This window comes from Podarcis raffonei, chromosome 1 (genome assembly GCF_027172205.1).
Source record: "Podarcis raffonei isolate rPodRaf1 chromosome 1, rPodRaf1.pri, whole genome shotgun sequence".
NCBI classification, from domain to species: Eukaryota; Metazoa; Chordata; class Lepidosauria; order Squamata; family Lacertidae; genus Podarcis; species Podarcis raffonei.
The window spans coordinates 132,005,439-132,027,210 of record NC_070602.1 but is presented as its reverse complement, the minus strand read 5'-3'; the positions used below and the strand labels follow the sequence as shown (position 1 = coordinate 132,027,210).

At 44.1% G+C, this 21,772-nt stretch overlaps 1 protein-coding gene across 2 annotated transcripts in view; it reads left to right on the top strand.

The window, feature by feature from the left end:
* The window catches only part of COL6A2 (collagen type VI alpha 2 chain), a 42,823-nt gene that overhangs the window by 10,141 nt on the left and 10,910 nt on the right, over positions 1 to 21,772 (top strand). For both annotated transcript variants that reach the window (XM_053362524.1, XM_053362534.1), the window contains exons 6-25: positions 306 to 359; positions 809 to 853; positions 1,743 to 1,769; positions 2,895 to 2,921; positions 3,011 to 3,055; positions 3,933 to 3,986; positions 4,692 to 4,754; positions 7,021 to 7,083; positions 8,482 to 8,571; positions 9,838 to 9,900; positions 11,805 to 11,867; positions 12,265 to 12,327; positions 13,281 to 13,343; positions 13,746 to 13,796; positions 15,046 to 15,081; positions 16,130 to 16,192; positions 18,142 to 18,204; positions 19,264 to 19,299; positions 19,662 to 19,707; positions 20,848 to 21,000. In XM_053362524.1, coding sequence (XP_053218499.1) covers positions 306 to 359; positions 809 to 853; positions 1,743 to 1,769; positions 2,895 to 2,921; positions 3,011 to 3,055; positions 3,933 to 3,986; positions 4,692 to 4,754; positions 7,021 to 7,083; positions 8,482 to 8,571; positions 9,838 to 9,900; positions 11,805 to 11,867; positions 12,265 to 12,327; positions 13,281 to 13,343; positions 13,746 to 13,796; positions 15,046 to 15,081; positions 16,130 to 16,192; positions 18,142 to 18,204; positions 19,264 to 19,299; positions 19,662 to 19,707; positions 20,848 to 21,000 — 1,168 coding nt within the window. The remainder of the gene's footprint in view (positions 1 to 305; positions 360 to 808; positions 854 to 1,742; positions 1,770 to 2,894; positions 2,922 to 3,010; positions 3,056 to 3,932; positions 3,987 to 4,691; positions 4,755 to 7,020; positions 7,084 to 8,481; positions 8,572 to 9,837; positions 9,901 to 11,804; positions 11,868 to 12,264; positions 12,328 to 13,280; positions 13,344 to 13,745; positions 13,797 to 15,045; positions 15,082 to 16,129; positions 16,193 to 18,141; positions 18,205 to 19,263; positions 19,300 to 19,661; positions 19,708 to 20,847; positions 21,001 to 21,772) is intronic.

The window sequence follows — 21,772 nt, the reverse complement described above, 5'->3', positions numbered from 1 at the left end:
TCTCAGTGCAGTCCTGATCTTTATCCCCCCCCCCCCGCTGCGCATGCACACACACACACACGCACACACACACGCACACACACACTGTAAGTTGGGGAAGAACAAAAAAAAACCCTGATATAAGGTCGTACCCTTTGGGATGGAAAAAGTTAAAGAGACATTGTTATTTCCTTCCAAATTTCCATGGGGGGTTGTCCAGCACAAACATTTTTGTCCCTGAAAACTGCTGAAATTGCCCTTCTATTGCAGTGGGGGAAATGCAAGACATAGTGCTCTAATTTGTTTTATTTTTTATTTGCTTTTAGGGTGCAAAGGGCAACATGGGGGTGCCAGGTGTTCCTGGTCTAAAAGGACGACAGGTGAGTAGTTGGAAAAAAATAGGAGGACTCACTTCCCACTCCATTAGCCACCGGGGTTAGTTTTGACATTGAATATTCAAATGTTCAGGATCATATGGAGTAATATTCCAATTTGAACACCTGTTTAGGGGTTGATATTTAACCAAATCAGACTGTGATCCTTGAAACTGCTAAAACAGCATATTGAAACCTCTCTTTAAAACAATTTCCAAGTATCTTAGCGGTTTCATTTCACCATTATAAAAACAGAAGCAGTGAAACTTCAGTGTCTGCCTCTTGCAATAATGAAGGACATAATGATTTGAAAATCTCTAACAGGGCAATCCTGCACATGTCCTTTCCAAAGCTCAGTGGGACTTAACTCCCTGATAAATGTGTATAGGATGGCAGTCTTAATATACTGCTTAAATTATTGGTACTAATAATGCTGTTTGTCTTTTTAAATATAGGGTGACCCAGGAATTGAAGGTCCAATTGGATATCCAGGTCCCAAGGTAAAAGATTTGCGTCTGTTTATCCTTCTGCCATATTTTTTTTTCCATTTTAGCGGCTCACCAGTTGCCGGATTAACCCTTCATCTGGGGCCACAATGTTTGACCCAGAGGCACTCAGAGGATAGGGAAAGGCAACCAGCTACCAGTGCGAAGGACTAGTGGTAGAAAATGCCATGTGGTGATAACTGCACACCTGCAGCATTGATGAAGCATCCAGACCATGAGACTGACTGCAGCGGACGAGTGCCGGAAGCAAAAGCAACTCGCCTGGCTTGGCTGGGGAAAGCAGGGCTGGCCATAGCTTCACCTGTTGGGGCTGTTTGTCTGATGGATTATATATATAGCTAGTATATAGCTATATATAATCCAATATAATTTAGTAAGGCCAATAGGTTGTGTGTTATTATTTAAATTATGAATATTGAGGCTGTCAGCATGGGCATTTAGTGCCTGTTTTAATGTGAAATAGTGTTTCACTATTCTGCCCAGTCACTACCAGCCCTTGTCTAAAATGTTTTGGATGCATAGTTTTCCAAGTAATTGATGATGGCTTAATGCCCTTACACTTTGCAGAGAGTCCCTAAAATAAATTCTTTCTGTAAATTCTGTTGGGCAAAAGGGACATGGGCCTGCATGACTAGAGGCTTTTGATGGTGCTTCTGGGTAATAAAAGCTCTGCTTCATTGCAAACAAATATGTCTTATTTATTTATTTATTTATTTGTTTGTTTGTTTGTTTGTTTTTTCTAGAAACCACTTAGAACTTTTTCAGGAAATATATGATCATATATACATGAAATATATGATACTATATCAAAGCCAGAACTCTAAATCGATGTCACACGTATCAACAAACATTAACACAATGTACATTTTTGTTCCTTCTATAGGGTATTCATGGTCTAAAAGGCGAAAAGGTAAGCTATTTTATATACTACATTCAGAAAATTATGGGAAGCATATTGTGATTTTATTCAAACCAGCCAAAATGTCACAAGATGGTGGCAAGCTTTCGAGTGCTCCAGAACTCTTCATCCAGTGAGATGTTTTACAAAGAGGAGAGGAGGGGGAAAATAAGAAAAGCACAGAGATTGGACTTTCCAGCTGGAGCCAATAGCCAGGAGGCCCAGCTGCAGCCTCAGTTCCAAGATGGAAATTGTAGACAGATAGTATTGTATTGTATTGTATTGTATTGTATTGTATTGTATTGTATTGTATTGTATTGATCTTTATTACGGCCATTGGCCCATCACACGACAGTTTCCCATACCAACATAATGTACTTAAACCTCCAAATTTAAAACCGCCAAAACTTACAAAAACAGACAAGAACCAAAGCAAAACAAAAACAAAAGACCAACATCATACATTACAAGAAATTTGTAACATAAACATCGCCCTCTACTCATAAATTAGTAGAAGACATCAATGGTGATATCACCTAATTACATCCTAAAACATAGATCATAGTTTAAAGGGATTATCCGAGCCGCACAGGAGTCCGTTTCTCTTCTTTAGGGATAGGACGCTGATCAAGAATCTGGCAACCATGAGTGATCTTAGGGGGTATGTAGACAGATTAAATCTCCGCAAAGGACGGTGGAGAAATTTAAATGTGAATCTGTCAGATTTGCACTTTCTGAAACTATATGGGAACTGGAACACAGCTATCCTTTAAAATTCACACTTATCTGAATTCTGTGATACCGTTTTCCAACAAAACAATGCTTTCCTGGGGGAAAGTGTGCATAATTATTAGTGTATAATATATTCATGTAAACAGTATACAAAATGCATTCTGTGAGGGGAAACTGCTTGTTCAGATTGCTTAAATATCTAGGGAGGTCTTTGCATCTAATCTTGTTTACTTGCTTTTGGATCATAATCAGTAACAAAAAAATTCTATCTATCTATCTATCTATATATATATATATATATATATATATATATATATATATTCCATTCTGTCCTGCCAGCGTGGCTGATTTTAATAGGCTTGACTCAACATTGTTTGCTCCCCGCCCCCTTTCTTGTGTTTGCAGGGAGAATTTGGAGGAGATGGACGAAAGGTAAAGGCAAATCCTGGATTGCTACCAATTATTCCAGCTCCACTTTCCTGATGAAAGCAGATTCTCACGCTCTGCTTCTTTTCTTTCAGGGGGCTTTTGGCTTGTTTGGACGGAACGGCACAAGTGGGCAAAAGGTAAGGCTACTCAAGGATCAGACACAGTCAACGGCTTGCTTATGTCCTTTAAAAGGAAACCGCTATGGCTGCCACCCCACAGCTCACAAGAGCTGCTCTGCCAACGGAGAGTAAAACCTGCCAACAGGCTTGTCCCACCAAGAGACCCCTTGGTTCACCTGCCACAAGCTCTGGTGGACTGCTGGCATCCTTCCCCATGTGGCCCAAGACATGGCATTCTGGGATTCTGAAGGGGGCATGTGATAGGAACCCAAGACCTGCAAGATCCTAAAGGTAAAGGGACCCCTGACCATTAGGTCCAGTCGTGACCGACTCTGGGGTTGCAGCGCTCATCTCGCTTTATTGGCCGAGGGAGCCGGTGTACAGCTTCCAGGTCATGTGGCCAGCATGACTAAGCCACTTCTGGCGAACCAGAGCAGCGCACGGAAACGCCATTTACCTTCCTGCTGGAGCAGTACCTATTTATCTACTTGCACTTTGACGTGCTTTCGAACTGCTAGGTTTACAGGAGCTGGGACTGAGCAATGGGAGCTCACACCGCCGACCTTCTGACCGGCAAGTCCTAGGCTCTGTGGTTTAAGACATGGCATTCTGGGATTCGGGGGGGGGGGCATGTGAAAGGAACCCAAGACCTGCAAGATCCTAAGTTCCCTCAAAACAAAGCCAGACACATCCCATAGTAGCTAATTCCCTCCTGTTTCAGACAAAGGGGGAGAGAGAGAAATGGAAAGCCCCTCCCCAACCCCAGGGCTACGTCTTGCCCAAGCCAGTGGATGTCAAGAGGCTGCATCTTTCCCAAGGAGAATGAAACGTCTATAGAGTTTTCTCTACTGCTCACAGTCTCTCACTTCTTTGTTTTTGCATGTGATCTTTCCAGGGCAAACTGGGGCGCATTGGACCTCCTGGCTGTAAGGGAGACCCAGGCAACAGGGTAAGAATGTTTTCTCATCTTGGCTTTGTGCATTCCAGCAGTGGGGTGGGGGGCGCAGTGTTTCTTTCAGCATGCTGCGTAAAGTAACACGACACCTAACACACAAGTAACAAATATAAAATAAATAATGGTTAAAAAGGGGCGTTTTTTTATCGCCTTACCCCACATGTGCCCCACTTGGCAGACTTTCCTTCCTTGCAGGTTTCTAAGCAGAGGTTGGGTGGCCATCTGGCATGGATGATTTAACTGAGATTCCTGCATTGCAAAGGGTTGGACTAGATGACCCTTGGGGTCCCCTCCAACTCTTAAGATTCTGTGATTCTGTATGACCACTTTGATCGGCAGAATTGGCACGTGCCACATAATACTCATTTTGCAGATGTAAGCAATTGATCGTTTAGTGTGGCAACACCTGCATTTTGGTTTTGGCCCTTGCTAAAAACATTCTTGTTTAGACAGGTCAACCCAGATGCTTAGAAACGCTGAGGTGAATTTTAATCTGTTTTTTAACCGAAAAACAGGGTTTGTGAATTTTTCTTGAATCTGTTGTTTTTTGTAAACCGCTTTGAGGGGTTTTTGGTTTTTTTACAATCAAGTGGTGTATGCCTCTCTGTCAAAAGGTGGCCCATTGCTTTCCATGTGCAGATGTCACCACAAGCCAGAGCTTTCAGAAAAGAAACAGCTCACCTTTGCCTTTCTTCCTAGGGCCCTGATGGTTATCCTGGAGGTGCTGGAGAACAAGGGTTGCCTGGGGACCAAGGGATCAAGGTCTGTACCTGAAATATACTCAAGAGTGGGTTTCATGCTCTTTATTCAGCTCATAGTGGTGAGGAGGAATCCAAGTTCCCCCAGAATGTCTGCTTTATATACATTATTTACACAATGGGCCCCACGTGATTGGCTAATTCCGGGATTCTCCTGTAGGCCAATCAGGTTGCAGATTCACTTCCACCTGGAGGTGGATTGGGTGGTTCCGTGGACCAATCAGACTGCTGCATTCTGAATCCTATTGTTCTAGGACCAATCAGACTGCTGCATTCTGAATCCTATAGTTCTAGGACCAATCAGACTGCTGCCTTTTGGATCCTATTCAACTCAGTACATAACAGTACCCTTCCTCAAAGTCACTGAAGGCAGCAGTGACACATACTCACTGAGAATAAGCTGAAGATGTTGGAAGACAGGCAGCCCCTTGTGCCGCAGGGTCCAAAAGTGCACCCAATATGCAGCCAGGGCAATCGTGCTGTGCTATGAATATTTGGCCACCCCATCACAAAAGGACATGGGAAGGGGGCAGAAAGGGGCAGTCATAATGTTGGGCGGAAGGGTTGGTTAGGAGCGCCTTCCTGCAAGGAAAAGCTTGTGTCTGGGTTTCTTTAGTTTTGGGGGAAGGTGACCTTGAGGCTGTGGTTGGGGAGACATGATAAAGACTTAGACATTGGTGATAGGTAAAGCAGGTTTTCCCCCCTCCCTCTTTAAACAGTACAACTCTGGGTCAGCCAGTTTGAAAAAGGCACTATTTCACATAACCCGTGGATCTTGCTCCCACAAGATGTGGTGACGACCACGGTCTTAGGTGGCTCTAAAGGGGGATTTGAAAAACCCCACCCCTCTGGGAAAGAGGTTTGTCAGTGGCTACCAGCCATTATAGTCGTGTAAAGCTTCTGTATTCAGGGGCGCCAGTCACGGCAAGCACATAGCAGAGGAGGTCTTCCCTGCAACAGCTCTTTAGCCAAGAGCTGGACTAGGCAGATGAGCTTCGGCCTAATCCGATGGACCTCGTCTTTTTTTATTGAATCCTGGCTTTTTGGAACGGACACACCTTTTGTAAAAAAATAATAATAGTGCTATTACAAAGCGTTTTGGCATTTCTGTGCAGAATGCAAATGTTCTAATAACTGGTTGAAATTCATGCATTTGACTTCCAATTCTGATTTTGAATTGAAAAGCCTGTTCTGTTACAAAATTCTATCATTACTGCCAGTCTCTAGGTGTCACTGAGGACTAGAGCAGGCACCGGGGCATTCAGGCAGTGTTTTTGTGTGTGTGTGTGCGTGTGCACGCACAAACACACACAATGTTTTACATACAAAAACAGAAACTCTGTAGGGGGAAACATACAGGTACAAAAGTACCTATGTTTTCTCCCTCAAGGCAAAACAAAAAAAGCAGAGGAGTCATTAAGAAAATGCTGCTGGGTGAAAGTATAGTTCAAAACAGCCAGTGACAGAGGAAGGGGGGGCGGCCCGCATTGGGTGCCATCTCTGAGGGAGGGTGACAAGAAGGTACCCCGCGGGGGGCTCGCCCCGCCACTCCCGGGTGCAACAACGCGAGCTGCCTCCATTGTGCCACTGCAGCCACGTGTGGAGGATCCCTCTGCTGCAGCCGCAAGTGGAGGATCTCGACACTGTCCATACGGTGCTAGAGTGGCGCCATCGGCAAACCTCCTGGTGGCGCATGTGTGGTGGCACCAGGTGGTTTGCCCTGCCCCTCGACACCCCACACCGGGTGCTGGTTAGTCTTCCTACGCCCCTGAAAACAGCACCATGGTGTTCCTGATTCAACTCCTACCCCCCCCCATCTAAAATGTCAAAATGAAACAAAAACCACACACACAGCATAAAGGTGTGGTTTGGCCCTCAGAAGAAAATGACTCAGAAGTAGATGGTGTTGTGGGCAGATCAGCATAACAGCATTTAAAGTTCTACAAATGGATTGGAAGGCTTTATTAAAAATTGCCCAGATATTTATTGTGGCTGTTTGGTGTGTTTCTAACATATATGCATAATTCTTGAACCCATAAGAATGGAGCTGTGTAAAATATCCGCTATTTAATGTCAATTGTCAAATACCAAACACTGAATATAAAGTAGTTGCCATCTATTTCACACCAGAATTCCCCAAAAAATGGTTTGGGGGAAATTTCAGACTGCTTATACTGCTGCACATACAATTCAGTTTTGATCTACATGGATGTAGAGCTGGTGTGACCATTTCTTACTACTTCTGTTTCTGCTTACTCCTTCTGTATCAGGGTGATCCTGGCCGTCCTGGTCGCAGTGGACCGCCTGGGTTGGTTGGAGAGAAAGGAAATCCGGTATGTACCCCTCAAATTTTAGATATGCTCTCAAGGGCAGATCTACTATGAAACTACTGAAGCTTAAACTCCTGGAGGTTCCCCAGAAGCAATTTTAGTCCACATTGCTAGTAGACTCAGTTTGAGTCACATGACTTAAAATGGTTGCTTTTTTGTTGTATGTATTTCAAAAATCCCAAAGTTTGAGAGTCAGTAGCACAGATCTTGTAAAGGTGTTGTGATCTGTTGTGGAAAAACCCACCAGTGGTGATCCCGTTGAAGAAGATAACAGGGGTTACCCAGACCTCATTGCTGGTTGTGAAGGGACCAAAACGTAGGTCCACCACTGCATGTTATAATACTGCTAGATCCCTTTGAAGTTCTGGACCACAGTCAGAAGTTACCCTGTTGTTATCATAATTGTCAGAACAAGAAATGAGAAAATTGGCAGCATTGCATTAAACCCTCCATGCAGTGATCTGATTCTGTTCCATTTATAGCTACTGCAATATGCTAGGCGTTGAATAAGCTGAACTTGGCTAGTTCTCCCCCATACACACACACATGAACACATTTAAAAGGGCATCAAATGTTAATCAGCACAAGGCCTGGAAGAAGAGGAACGCTTTTGCTTGGCACCTAAAATGTATAATGAAGGCATCAGACTAAGTTTCCTGGGGAGAGCATTCCACAGATGGGGAGCCATGGCAGAAAAAGGCCCATCCTCATGTTGCCACCCTCCGGGTCTCTTGTGGCACACGAGGAAGGTCCTCAGAGGATGATCACAGAGTCCAGGTCAGATTATATGGGGAGAGGAGAGAGCACTTTGAATTGGGCCTGGAAACTAGTTGGCAGTCAATGCAGTTTGGCCAGGATCAGTGTAAGATGCTCAAACTGTCTTGTCCTAGTGAGCAGACTCATGTCCAAATTCTGCACCAGTTGAGGTTTCCAAAGCATCTTCATAGGCAGCCCTACGTATAACGCATTGCAGTAATCTAACCTTGAGGTTATCAGAGCCTAGGCAGCAGTAGTCAGGCTATCCTTGTCCAGCTAGAGGGTAGCTAGACCACCAGCTGAAGCTGATGGAAGGCACTCCGGGCCACTGAGGCCACCTGAGCCTCAAGTGACAACAAAGGATCCAGGAGGTCCCCCAAGCTGTGCACCCACTCTTTCAGAGTGGTAACAGCAATGCAAGAAGCGGCCCAGCACATCCACTGCTGACAGAGGTCATCATCGTACAGTGCGACCAGAGCAGTTTCTGTGCCAAAACTGGGCCTAAGATTAAGATGGATCTCACCATCCAGCATAATATGTGACTCTTTGTACTGTCTGTGCCCCATTATACATAGGCTGTGCCCTTCCTTGCCCTTCCCTTCTCCCCAAAGGTGTTCTAATGCTGTTTCCTTTTATTTTTCAAAGGGACCACAAGGCACCAATGGATCTCCTGGCACTCCTGGGACAAAGGGAGCCAAAGGTGGCCCTGGAACTATTGGACCCAAAGGAGAACCTGTAAGATTCTAACCCCACTTACTTCATCTGTCTGTCTGTCTGTCTGTCTGTCTGTCTGTCTGTCTGTCTATCATCTATCTATTTATCATCTATCGCAATAGCAAGATTTCCATACAGTCAAGTATTCTAGGCTACTACTGCTTGACTACACTCCTAAATGCATCACCAAGACACAGATTTCAGTGACATTGGTTCTTACTCCTTCTTCCAGAGCAATATTAAAACTGGATTTGTTGACAATCAGCGATTGAGATTCATGCCAGATCTGTGCATTCCAGTATGCAAGCAACCAAATGCCATCCAATAGGAAGTTGGATATGCGCTGACATTTAATTTGATTGTGCTTTTAACAGAGGACATGATCCAGCCCACATAAAGCACTTTTAAGATGCTTTGGTTTCAGTTGGAGAGTTAAATTTAACCTGAAATTTCTCTCATTGAAATGATTGTGCTTTAGAAAGAGCTTAACTTTGGCTGGACCAGACACAAAGCTAGTATAGGAATTTATGTCTCCCTTTCCCACAAACCCACACCCCACTTAATGGGATTACATTCACAATATTGAAAGCATTGTTTTTTGCTTTTACTTTCTCCCACTCTTTATCTTTCTTGCAATAAGTGTCAATCCACATGTTGCACAGAATTATGACCTTCAAGTTTGCTCTACTCTTTTAACCTAGATATGTGGAAGCAGAAGGAGAGAGGGGAAGCCAATAAAGGTTACTCTCCTACTTGGTCCTTTTACAGCTCAAAGTCCTCCTCTCTAAGCCTATTTTCCACCTATGTATGGGAAGAAAGATACTGAGTCCCCATAGCACACCCTGTGGATGAAAGGACTATTTTAAGCTAGAAAAGTAACAGAGGAGAAGTTACACAGCATTTCCCCACCTGATCACGCTAGGAGTAGCCCCCCGGACTTGATTTGCAATTAGCTTGAAGAAGTGAACTATTTTGCCAGGTGACTCGAAAAATAGTTCAATTTCTCTGGGCCCATTTCAGGAGCCTTTTTGCATCCCTAATGACATCAAGGGTGCAAGGTGGGGTCTGAATGCTACGGACGCTGCCCCGTCTCTGGCAAGAGCATTGCATGAAAGGGGGTGTCATAGCAATGGGAGAAGTGGGCCCCTCTTTCGACAGAGGTTGGAGCCATCTTTCAGACACGCCTGGTTCTTTCAGCTCAAATAAGGCACAAGGGGTGTGCTTGAAGAGCATTTGCTCAAGATCATTTTGTTTTGTTTGCTTTCAATGTTTCTTTTTTCCCCCCAGGGTCGTCGTGGTGATCCTGGAACCAAGGGGGGACCTGGAGCTGCTGGACCCCCAGGCGGGAGAGTAAGTTCATCAGGTTTCCAAAGTAATGGAAGGAAATCCACCCCTAATTAACTGGGGGTGGGAGTGGAGAGAGAGAGAGAGAGAGAGAGAGAGAGAGAGAGAGAGAGAGAGAGAGAGATTCTTTATCAATTTTGATTCTAGTCATAATGATTGTAAAATAAGCCTGCAAAACGACAAAAGCACATTTGTTGTTTTTCATAGAATCATAGAATTGTGGAGTTGTAAGGGACCCCAAGGGCCATCTAGTCCAACCCCCTGCAATTTAAGGTTGTTGTTGCTTAATTTTTAAAACCAAGCTCTTGCACAAGACTGACTAAACCCTACTGTATTTGCTATGCGATTAGCCTCCAAGAAGTTATCCCCCACATGCACTCTCTTGCAAGGTCTTGAGAGAGCAGCTCCTCTGAAATGGATTACTGAAGTTCAGATCTGCTTTCTTAAGATGGAGAGAGATAATAATAATAATAATAATAATAATAATAATAATAATAATTTATTATTTATACCCCGCCCATCTGGCTGGGCCTCCCCAGCCACTCTGGGCGGCTTCCATAAAAACCAAAAATACAGTAAAATATCACACGTTAAAAACTTCCCTGAACAGGGCTGCCTTAAGATGTCTTCTGAATGTCAGGTAGTTGTTTATCGCTTTGACATCTGCTGGAAGGGCGTTCCACAGGGCAGGCGCCACTACCGAGAAGGCCCTCTGCCTGGTTCCCTGCAGCTTTGCTTCTCGCAATGAGGGAACCACCAGAAGGCCCTCGGCGCTGGACCTCAGCGTCCGGGCAGAATGATGGGGGTGGAGACGCTCCTTCAGGTATACTGGACCGAGGCCGTTTAGGGCTTTAAAGGTCAGCACCAACACTTTGAATTGTGCTCGGAAACGTACTGGGAGCCAATGTAGGTCTTTCAAGACCGGTGTTATATGGTCTCGGCGGCCGCCCCCAGTCACCAGTCTAGCTGCCGCATTCTGGATTAGTTGTAGTTTCCGAGTCACCTTCAAAGGTAGCCCCACGTAGAGTGCATTGCAGTAGTCCAAGCGGGAGATAACCAGAGCATGCACCACTCTGGCGAGACAGTCCGCAGGCAGATAGGGTCTCAGCCTACGTACCAGATGGAGCTGGTAAACAGCTGCCCTGGACACAGATTTGACCTGTGCCTCCATGGACAGCTGTGAGTCCAAAATGACTCCCAGGCTGCGCACCTGGTCCTTCAGGGGCACAGTTACCCCATTCAGGACCAGGGCATCCTCCACACCTGCCCGCCTCCTGTCCCCCAAGAACAGTACTTCTGTCTTGTCAGGATTCAACCTCAATCTGTTAGCCGCCATCCATCCTCCAACCGCCTCCAGACACTCACACAGGACCTTCACCGCCCTCACTGGTTCTGATTTAAAAGAGAGGTAGAGCTGGGTATCATCCGCATACTGATGAACACCCAGCCCAAACCTCCTGATGATCTCTCCCAGCGGCTGCATGGAGAGACACTCCACTGGTCGCCCTCCTAGGAGGAGCACATGGCCACTCACTGAAACAGCACGCAGGTGACAAACCACCCATCCAAAGAAAAAATGCTAATGAGCATTGGCTTGCAGGTCCATGGCAGGCTATCTGATTTTCTGTGGGTAAATCCAGATTAAATGAAGAAAAACTCCAGGCTGGCATTCTGAGGAAATCATTGGTGGTGTGGATGATGCAAACAAACTTGTACGCATAAGTAGCACTCCTTCCGTAACAGATTCGGCCTAAAAGCACCATGACCTCAAGCAGCAAGGAGCTGGTGGTCATAGCTATAGCTATGGCTGCAGCTTCTGTGAGACTTCTTGTCACCAGAGAAGGTTTAGGAACTTGCTGAACTTGGACTGAACAGATTGGCTCTCTAACGCCTTGTTTCTTCTTTCACAGGGAGACCCTGGTTCTGAGGGCCAGAGAGGGCTACCAGGAGAAGTTGGAAACAAGGGAGGCAAGGTATGAAAGAATGACAAAATGGCAGAACATTTCCCCTCCATTCACAGGAGGCAGCAGGGGCTCCCCAAGCAGTTTATTTGAAAGCAGATTTGAAGATACTTGTCCATCAAGGATTTCACCACCAGTGTATGTTCACACTGATGAGATTGGAGTGCCAAGTTTGAATCCGGCAAAATGGGGCTCAAAATGATGTTGAGTGTTGAGCACATCTTAGGGGGGGGGACGACACACCCTCTGCTCCACTCCTGAGGACAGAAGCAAGAAAACAGTGGGGGAGGGAAAGAGTTGCCACATCTCAGCTGCCAACTGCTAACTAATTAGATATTTCTTCCCTTGAACAGTCTGAAATGTTTACTTCATGCAAGGTCTGACTCTCCCTCTCATTTCTGTTTCACAGGGAGAGCGAGGATTGCCTGGCCAACGAGGTAGTCAAGGTGGTGCGGGAGAACCAGGAAAGCCTGTAAGTTTCATTCACACGCCTCTTCCACCTGTGGGCATTGGCTTGCTCTCCATGCAGCTGGCAAGAGAAGCCCCGTCTGCCATCCGCCCCCAGCAGACATCCTTTTCGTTGTGCATTCATGACGATTTGTGCTCATGGCAGTATTGGGGAGGTGATACACAATCTTACTTTCAGTACTGTTTGAGCCTTCATCATTTCCGATCAGTGCATGTCCCATAACCTCCCGCCGAGATCCCGTAACTCCTTGTATCACAAATGTTCTACCTTATTTTTTGTCCTGCTTTCCTTGTGCTCCATAGTGCAGGAGTTCCCTGCCAAATGACAATAAAGCAAAATCACTGGGAAGCTTCACAGAACAACTGATAAAGTGGAATGGAGTGCAGACAATCTAGTATAAATCTTCCATTGATGGACTATTATAGCATCAATGACATACCTGCAAAAAAATCCAGTCTGCGGAGGCTTTAGGAATATTTTGTCTCAGCTTTTCTGAGGTCACAGATTAATTCCATGTCAATCAGGATTTAATATCAGAAACATTGTCCCCCATTTGTGTGTGAGCAAAAAGGGTTTCCTCTGAGACTTCCCTCCTGTCATTGTGTTGAAAATCACAACTGTAGTAGCATCTCTGCCCCTCGTACAGATCAACAGCAGCACCCCTCCCCAAATCACCATATGTGTTAAGTTGTGGGTGAACATATTAGATGACACAGCGATTCTTCAAACAGCTCTTGTTTATTCACAGGCCAGGACAGAACTGAACTGAAGGGTTCAGTCAGCCTGCTTATATAGAGCTCCAGTACAACGTAACTGTAGCAACTTTCTAAAACTATCCAATCACTGAATGACACTTTCGATCCCTTATTTCCATAACTATCTACAGTATCCCCCTGCTGGCCCAGGGTGAGAACTTCAGTACATAACACCGTGCTTTATGCAACACTCTTTTGCAGGGCTCACGAGGGGATCCTGGTGATTCTGGTGTCAGGGGCGACCCCGGGGTGCCAGGTCCAAAGGTAAGCCATAGGTGTAACCTTGATCAACAGGATTGTGTTTACATTTGATATTGTAATGTTGGTCTGATCCCACAGGCCTCATCACTGGCCTCTTTTAATGCTGGTAATTTTCTAGTTGCAGAAAGTCTCTTTCTCCTTAAGCAGTCCAAGCTCCAGATTTTTTTTATCTGTAATTCAATGTATTAAAAGACTTGTTGCCATTATTGTTGGGGAATTCTTGCTGACTAAATTAGGAACTTGAGTTCTGCTGTGGCTCAGTGTGCATCTCAATGCGCATCTGCTTGCCGGACCTTTTAACCCCAAGACCTAACATACTGTACTCCAAAGGAAGGGAGATGTGGCCATTTCTGCAAATATAGAATCTTTGAAGAATCATTCTCTCTTTTAAAAACAATGTTCTAGGGTGACAGAGGAAGACCTGGCTTTAACTATCCCGGTCCAAGAGGAGCTGCGGTATGTTTTGTTCATGTAAAGTATTCACACATTGAAATGCCTCAGTTGGAAAGGAGGCTTCACAAATTGCTATAGAAATTCTTCGTCTCCAGCCTCCTTCGGAGTAGGCCACTCGGCTCTGGCAACAAGCCATTTGGAGCCGTGAGTTTAATGCTGTCATTTTCTAGACTTACTGAATGCTATTAAATAGGATTTCATTTTTAATATCATTCCAGAGATATGAATGGGGCTTGATGTTGTTATTTTAAACTGTTTTTAAGCTTTTAGGATTGGGGAAAATAAGGTGTTTGATATGGACAAATGAGCAAATAACTAATAATTAAATTATTAAAAGTAAATATTATTTTCCTTATGTGTTTGATGTACATCATCATTATGGTGAAAGCTACTCCAGAATCAGTTTGCTGTTTTAAGTGTCCTCTAGAAATAGGAATCTATTAAAAATAAAAAAGAAAGAAAGAAAGGAAAATGGTGAAATCTGAATTGAAACCTAGTTCTGCTCTAGTTATATTACACATTATTTAAAGCATACAATAGGAAGAGGGTATTTTTCTGAGTCCATTAGATTATGCCAATGTACAGCAAAATATTGAAAAAGACATCTTTGCAAGAGATCACTACAGTTTCATTTTTCATTTTGAACCCCTTGACACGTCTAAGAAATCTGGGAGCAAATCAGTCCTGATTTCCTTTTATTGGTGCTTTTTAATGCATATTCTAGATTATGACATGTAAACCACCTAGAGGTTTTCTGTAGAGCAGGGTTTCCCAAACTTGGGTCTCCAGCTCTTTTTGGACTACAAATCCCATCATCCCTGACCACTGGTCCTGCTAGCTAGGGATGATGGGAGTTGTAGTCCAAAAAGAGCTGGAGACCCAAATTTGGGAAACCCTGCTGTAGAGTAAGCAGTACATAAATTTTGTGAAATAAAATAAGTTAAGAAAATATGCCTTGCCCTTAGTGAGGGCGCTCCACACCTCACTCTCTCAGGAGAAGGATAGACCGTGTGGAGGAACAAGTCTTCCATTTCTGCCCAGTCCAGAATCAACTGAGGTCACTTCAAGAGGCTGCTAATCAGATGTTCTAAGAGCCCCTGTTTTCTGTTGGACCCACTGGGAAATTCCTGTGCTCAGCAACTCTAGATGCCTAGTTGGCCACAACTTTCATTTACTTTAGAATTTGTCCATCCTTGCTATGTCTGGATAAGCCCATGAAACTGAAAGCTGACTGGTTCTTCTCTGTTTCCAGGGTGAGAAAGGTGAGAAGGGGCTTCCAGGACCAGAGGTATAGTATGATCACATTTGCCACCTTATTCTGCCAACAAAGCTAGTGATCCTGCTGTTGTGTGGCTTGCTTTTCATATCGGTGGAACACCAAAGCACAAGTGAGCCAGAAAACCACACAATCGTGCTCTGTCCAATTAAATCATTCTCAAGTGGCTCAGTGCTGTGACTCCTGGTGCCATTATGAAGTACAGTTGTACCTTGGAAGAAGAATGGATTCTGTTCCAGAAGTCTGTTCGACTTCCAAAACTTTAGAAAACCAAATCACGGCTTCTGCTTAGTTGCAGGAAGCTACTGCAGCCAATCAGAAACTGTGGAAGCCCTGTCGGACGTTTGGGATCCAAAAGAACATTCGCAAACCGGAACAGTCACTTCCGGGTTTGCGGCGTTTGGGAGTCAAAACGTACGAGTTCCAGGGCGTTCGACAACCAAAGTACGACTGTATACAGTACAAGGCTTAACTAGTGTTGACGTAGATTATTTTTTCTATACAGCCAGGCTTACTGCTATTTTGTCTGTGAAAAAATGCATTCTGCGCTCAGGTACTTTTCCTCTATACTTCCAGCTTAGCTCTAAGCCTTCAGGCATCAGCACAGAGAACTGCTTTAAAGGAATAATAGACGTGCCCTTAAATGAATAATAAAAGATTCACTGAGGACTGGAATAAATTTACAGAATATATTAAAAATATTTGTGATAATGATATAACGTTTGTAAGTTTTCAATAAGCGCTGTAAGAAGATTTGGTAGAAATATTGTTTAAACAACATGGTAAGATAAGATATATATAGTGCAATATAAATTAAGAAATGTGAAGATTTGTGATAATTACGGAAAATTATCAGACATGTTGATGGAAGTCTAAAAGGGAAAAAAAGATGTGTGATGAGTTTTTGATGTTTAATGATGTTATAAATTTGTTTTTATTGGAAAATTAATAAAAATTATATAAAAAAATAAATGAATAATAAAAGATAAATGGGGGGGTTGAAAAGGGGGGCAGTAGAGAAAAGAAAAATCTTTATTCTTCTAACATTTTTTTGGAACAGGGTGCAAGAGGTGACTTTGGACTAAAAGGCCCCCCAGGAAGCAAAGGAGAACGAGGTGAACCTGTAAGTACACTACTCTTCTACACTCCTATTACTAACAAATGTGTGGAACATAAACTGTTAGTTAGTTTGATTCACAATGTGGATTTGCTGGACACAAAAGATATTGGAGCTAAATTTCAATTTGTGTTGCCTTTCACTTGTCAGGGTTTGGGGTGATAAGTCTAGGAGACAATGGGATAATATCTGTCCTTCGTAAACTTTGAGCTCCCTGATAAATTTTAAATTATTCTCTAAAACCACCAGCTGAATGTAGGACGCCACACTTCTAAACAGCTGGTCCTGTGTAGACATCTTTATTTATTTTATTTTTTAAAAGATATTTATTAAATTTTCCAATTTTTTATACAAACAAAAAAACAAACAAAGAGATTAAAAGAAAAAAACACATATAGTTCATAAAGCATACTTTTCTATAACAAATTTCTCTGACCTCCTCATACCTCCCCTTCTTGTATTCCATTTAAGATTATTTGTTCAGCAAATCCTTAACTTAAAGCATTACAGCTTATAATATATTTTCTATCCAAACCCCTTTTTCCCCATCCATGTTCCTTTATATCATTACAGCTAGAAACCACTCAATTTCAATCCAACACCATTCAGCATTCCTTAATTTTACAATATTTCTGTAGGTAGTCCTTAAATTTTCTGTGTAGACATCTTTAAATGCCAGTGAACATAGCCCCCTTCAGTTGTTCAGAAGAATGCACAAACTGCATAGGGGCGCATGATCAGCCCCTGCCCACAAAAGTCTCCTTGGAGATTCTAATCGTGCTGAGCTGAATGCAGTTTAAATTCTCCCTTTGATCCAGAACCTGATTACTAGTGGCCCGGAAAATTCTCGCCATGTTCTGCTGCATACAGCATGAACCCCCCCACAGACCTTTCTGCTCAGTGCACAAAAGGCACATCCATCTCTACACAGTTTGAGCCTCACATGTTCTTCTGAACGTTCATGTGTCTGGGAATGCGGATAGTGCTATGTTTCCCAGATCTGTTTACACTGATGTCTGTAGATGAATGTGTGCAATCCCATACTGGTGATCCCTGGTGCTGCATAAATTCTCTCAATCACATGGCTAAACAAATGTGGAGGCCCCTGCCATATCTAGCTAGCCCCTGGGTTTGTCCTCTATGGAGAGGAAGAAGGGTTTTAGGTTTCTCAGTCTGTGTATCTGGTAATTTTCACCTGCTTTTCAGGTTGCTGGTGTTTATTAAAAAATATCATGTGATAGGCTGGAGACAGGCAATACTCAAGCTGGGTTGAAACTGGTTTGAGAGAAGTTTTGCTTCTCATAGCAGAGAGGAAGGAAATATATATTTTTCACAACTGTCAATAAGTATAAAAGTACTAAGAATAAGTAAACACTTTGTGTGCTGTAGAAATTATTGGTAAAAAAGAAATATTTGAGACATTATAATGGGTAGATGAGGGACGCGGGTGGCGGAGGGACGCGGGGTGGCGCTGTGGGTAAAAGCCTCAGCGCCTAGGGCTTGCCGATCAAAAGGTCGGCGGTTCGAATCCCCGCGGCGGGGTGTGCTCCCGTTGCTCGGTCCCAGCGCCTGCCAACCTAGCAGTTCAAAAGCACCCCCGGGTGCAAGTAGATAAATAGGGACCGCTTACTAGCGGGAAGGTAAACGGCGTTTCCGTGTGCGGCTCTGGCTCGCCAGATGCAGCTTTGTCACGCTGGCCACGTGACCCAGAAGTGTCTCCGGACAGCGCTGGCCCCCGGCCTCTTAAGTGAGATGGGCGCACAACCCTAGAGTCTGTCAAGACTGGCCCGTATGGGCAGGGGTACCTTTACCTTTACCTTTTAATGGGTAGATAGGATGGGTAAGCAAGTAGAGGTTCTCCTGGTCTCTAGGACACTGAATTCATGTTAATTGAAATACTTTTTTCCCATTCATGTTGCTAAACTTGCATGCATTTCTTTCCCTCTCTTTTCTAGGCTGATCCTGGCCCACCCGGGGAGCCTGGACCCAGAGGACCTACAGGCGAAGGAGGCCCTGAGGTACTGCACCTGAGTGTTGCCTTGGGTCCTAGATCTTGCCAGCTCCTTCCTTTGATATTCTGGAGCTGGGTCACAGGACCCTGGGCAGTTGTATATTGCACAACATTAGCAGCCACCAGACACACAAAAAATGAAATGAACAACCTGAGCCTGCTGAATACAGCTTTCTGTTATAAGGAAGAGAAAACAGATATGTCTTGAATTCAGAATTTTGATTTTTTTAAAAAATGTATTATCCTTGATGAGTACTGCCAACCTAGCAGTTCGAAAGCACGTCAAAAGTGCAAGTAGATAAATAGGTACCACTCCGACGGGAAGGTAAACGGCATTTCCGTGCGCTGCTCTGGTTCGCCAGAAGCGGCTTAGTCATGCTGGCCACATGACCCGGAAGCTGTACGCCGGCTCCCTCAGCCAGTAAAGCGAGATGAGCGCCACAACCCCAGAGTCGGTCACGACTGGACCTGATGGTCAGGGGTCCCTTTACCTTTATCCTTGATGAGCATTCTGAATCTGAATTCAGTGGTCAGCTCACCTCAAAAGGGATATTGTGGAGTTGGAAAAGTTTCAGAAAAGGGAAAGCAAAGTGATCCAGGGGGTGAAGCAACTCCCCTAGGAAGAAAGGTGGCAGCTTTGGGGCCTCTTTAGTTTGAGAGAAAATGCAAGCAAGAGGAGGCATGACCGAAGTTTATAAAATCCAGCATGCCATAGAGAAAGGGAAGAGGGGGCCAATCCCTCTCTCATAACACTAGAAGTCATGGACAGCCAACAAATGATTAAAATGGTAAAAATGGTCTGTAGGTAGCCTATTTAAAACAGTAGTGATGATGATGACATTATTTCACCCCTGTGGCTGCTGCTCGTCTTCCTCACCAGGCAATTGGTTCTGAGGCCTCTGTGAGGGAAGAAGGAACTTGGTCTCCAGCTGCAGGAATTGGTGTGCCCTGTAAATTATCCTTTCCCTGCTCCTGTGGCCAAGTCAAGCCCAGTAGCACGGATGGAGCATAGCTGAATGTGCATAAGATGAAACACCCCTGAAGTCTTCTTCTCCGTTTTTTATAGGGTGGCCCTGGCCCTGCTGGAGATCCTGGCCTGACTGTAAGTGGAGAGAGAAAAACCTATATTTATTCTTCCACCTGGAAGCGGGATACCTATCTAGTGTCAGTTCCAGTTTGCCGTGGAATATAGCAAGAACATTCAAATGGTTGCTTCCCACTATGTGGAAGATATTCCCGATGAAATCTGCAGTGATGTCCTCTTGTGCACAGTAAAGGGAGGAAAGCTTGTGTATTATTCAGTCAAGTTTTCACAATGACAAGCTGTGAATGAAAACTAGCAGAATCATCACTCAAACTGCACTGACTGATTTCCTACCAAATCTTGCCATGCCGTCAAACAATTTAGGACCTTGCATTCAGAGCACCTCTTTACTTATTTTCTTTCTTTCTTTTTCTTGATAGGACTGTGATGTGATGGCATACATCAGAGAGACCTGTGGCTGTTGTGGTTGGTTCAGAGTCTTCTCCTTGTGGACTTATAAGAATAATTAGTTTGCATAATCTTGCTTTAGAGTAGGATGCCTCTCCCAGGAGGATGCATTTAATTCCCAAACAAAGATCATAGTCATGCAGTGATTTCCCTCTGCCCTTCTGTGGGAGCCTTGCTTGGTCAGAGACTAAATAGGTTTCATGAGTTTGACAGAGACATCTTACTGTGCCTTTGGTACTCCCAAGAAATGTTTAATCACATATAAGAAAAGGAAATACTGTCTCCAGAAGTTGAGAAAGAGGGGAATTTGTACAGAGCGAGAGAGTTAGTGTTGCACCATGCTTTGGGTTTGGGATGTGATGCCTCAAGCATGCCTTGTACACTCCATGATTTAAAAGTGGTGCTTTATCATAGAATCTTAGATGTGGTATGGTAGAACATACATCCTTCGGACTCAGGCCCACCATCTTGTGAATATGTAAAAATGCCCATTCCTCATTTAATAATAATAATAATAATAATAATAATAATAATAATAAATTTTATTTATATCCCGCCCTCCCCAGCTGAAGCTGGGCTCAGGGCGGCTAACAACAATAAAACAATACAAAAGTACAACACAAACAACACTCTAAAATCATTCATTATAAAATTAATTAATTATTTTTTTAATTTTTTAATTAATTAATTAATTTAAACTTCTAAACCACAGTGTTAATCAAAGTATAAATTTGGGTTACATGGGGTTGCACTTACAAGAAGGCTTGAAGAACAGGTGCTTCGTATGTAGACCTTTCAGCTGCGATGGCACCACTGCATTTTCCCAGGCCAAGACTCCTGGCTTCCAGTGCTGCCCAGATACAGAAACCAGGCTGGGAGCAACCCCTTTGGTACTGTTCCTCTGTATTCACTGCTGATCCTGGAGGCAAGAGCTGGAAATAGCCGTACCTTGCCCTGCCTGTCTCTAGGAAAGAACACTGCAGTCACTGGGAAACACAAGGAAGGACTGTTAATAGCCTGCTTGTTGTCCCTCAGATACGTGGCTTTATAACACAGCATGCCATCTGTTCCAGGGTCCTCTAGGTTGGTGCTGTGGTCGGGTGGTTTTATGGTGTTTGGATGCAAAGCTTCTGACTGCTCTGTCTCTGCTTTCCATAGACTGTGAGAAGCGGTGTGGCCCCTTGGACTTAGTCTTTGTTATAGACAGCTCAGAAAGTATTGGCTACACCAATTTCACCCTGGAGAAGAACTTTGTCATAAACGTGGTGAGCAGACTTGGTTCCATAGCCAAGGATCCAAAATCTGAGACAGGTTAGTGGTATGGCTGAGAATCTGATTTTATTGCTGAACATTAGATGTGATGATGATATGCCTAACCCAATATTGGGAAGTAAAATGTCTCTTGGTCTCTAGAAGTGTTCCATTTGCCTTGATCATGTTGAGCATGTGTTGTGTGTGCCATCTAACTGTGCTTGCCACCAACTCCTGGCTCCCTTCCTTCCCTCACTGGGCCATGTGGCCAGTGCAGAAGCCTGGGGAAAGAGGCATGTGCAAAGAGTGGAGAAGAGCATCGTGGCAGGAATCTCTCTGCTGTTTCTTTCCTTCTCCAAACAGCAGCACAAATGAGAGAAATCCATGGTTCTAGGTGCGTCAGAAGGTCTAAGCTGGGACTTAACTCTTTTGTGGAGAAGATCAGACACACAGGAGAGGCTCTTCTTGTTTCTTACCTGTTCCAAATTGCAGTGCAAACAATAGCATGGGCAGCCATCCTTACTGGGCCACCTGACCCTTGGAGGACCCTAGCGAAAGGACTTGTGGACATCCAGCTTTGACTTTGTGTCCTGCAAGTTCTGCATTTGTCTCAGGAAAGCTTGTGTGTGCGTAGAAATGCCTTTGATTAGAACTGCTTTGATTGCCACACTCTCTATAAGTGTTTGAGACATGGCAGAAGAGAACAGACACCTGTATTCCTTACATAAGTCTGTACTACATCTGGGCAGCTTTTTCCTAACCGTTCCCCTAAATGAAAAGGATTTTAAACCACTAACCCAATATACAGAGCCTTTGGTTTTCAGAAGGCTCT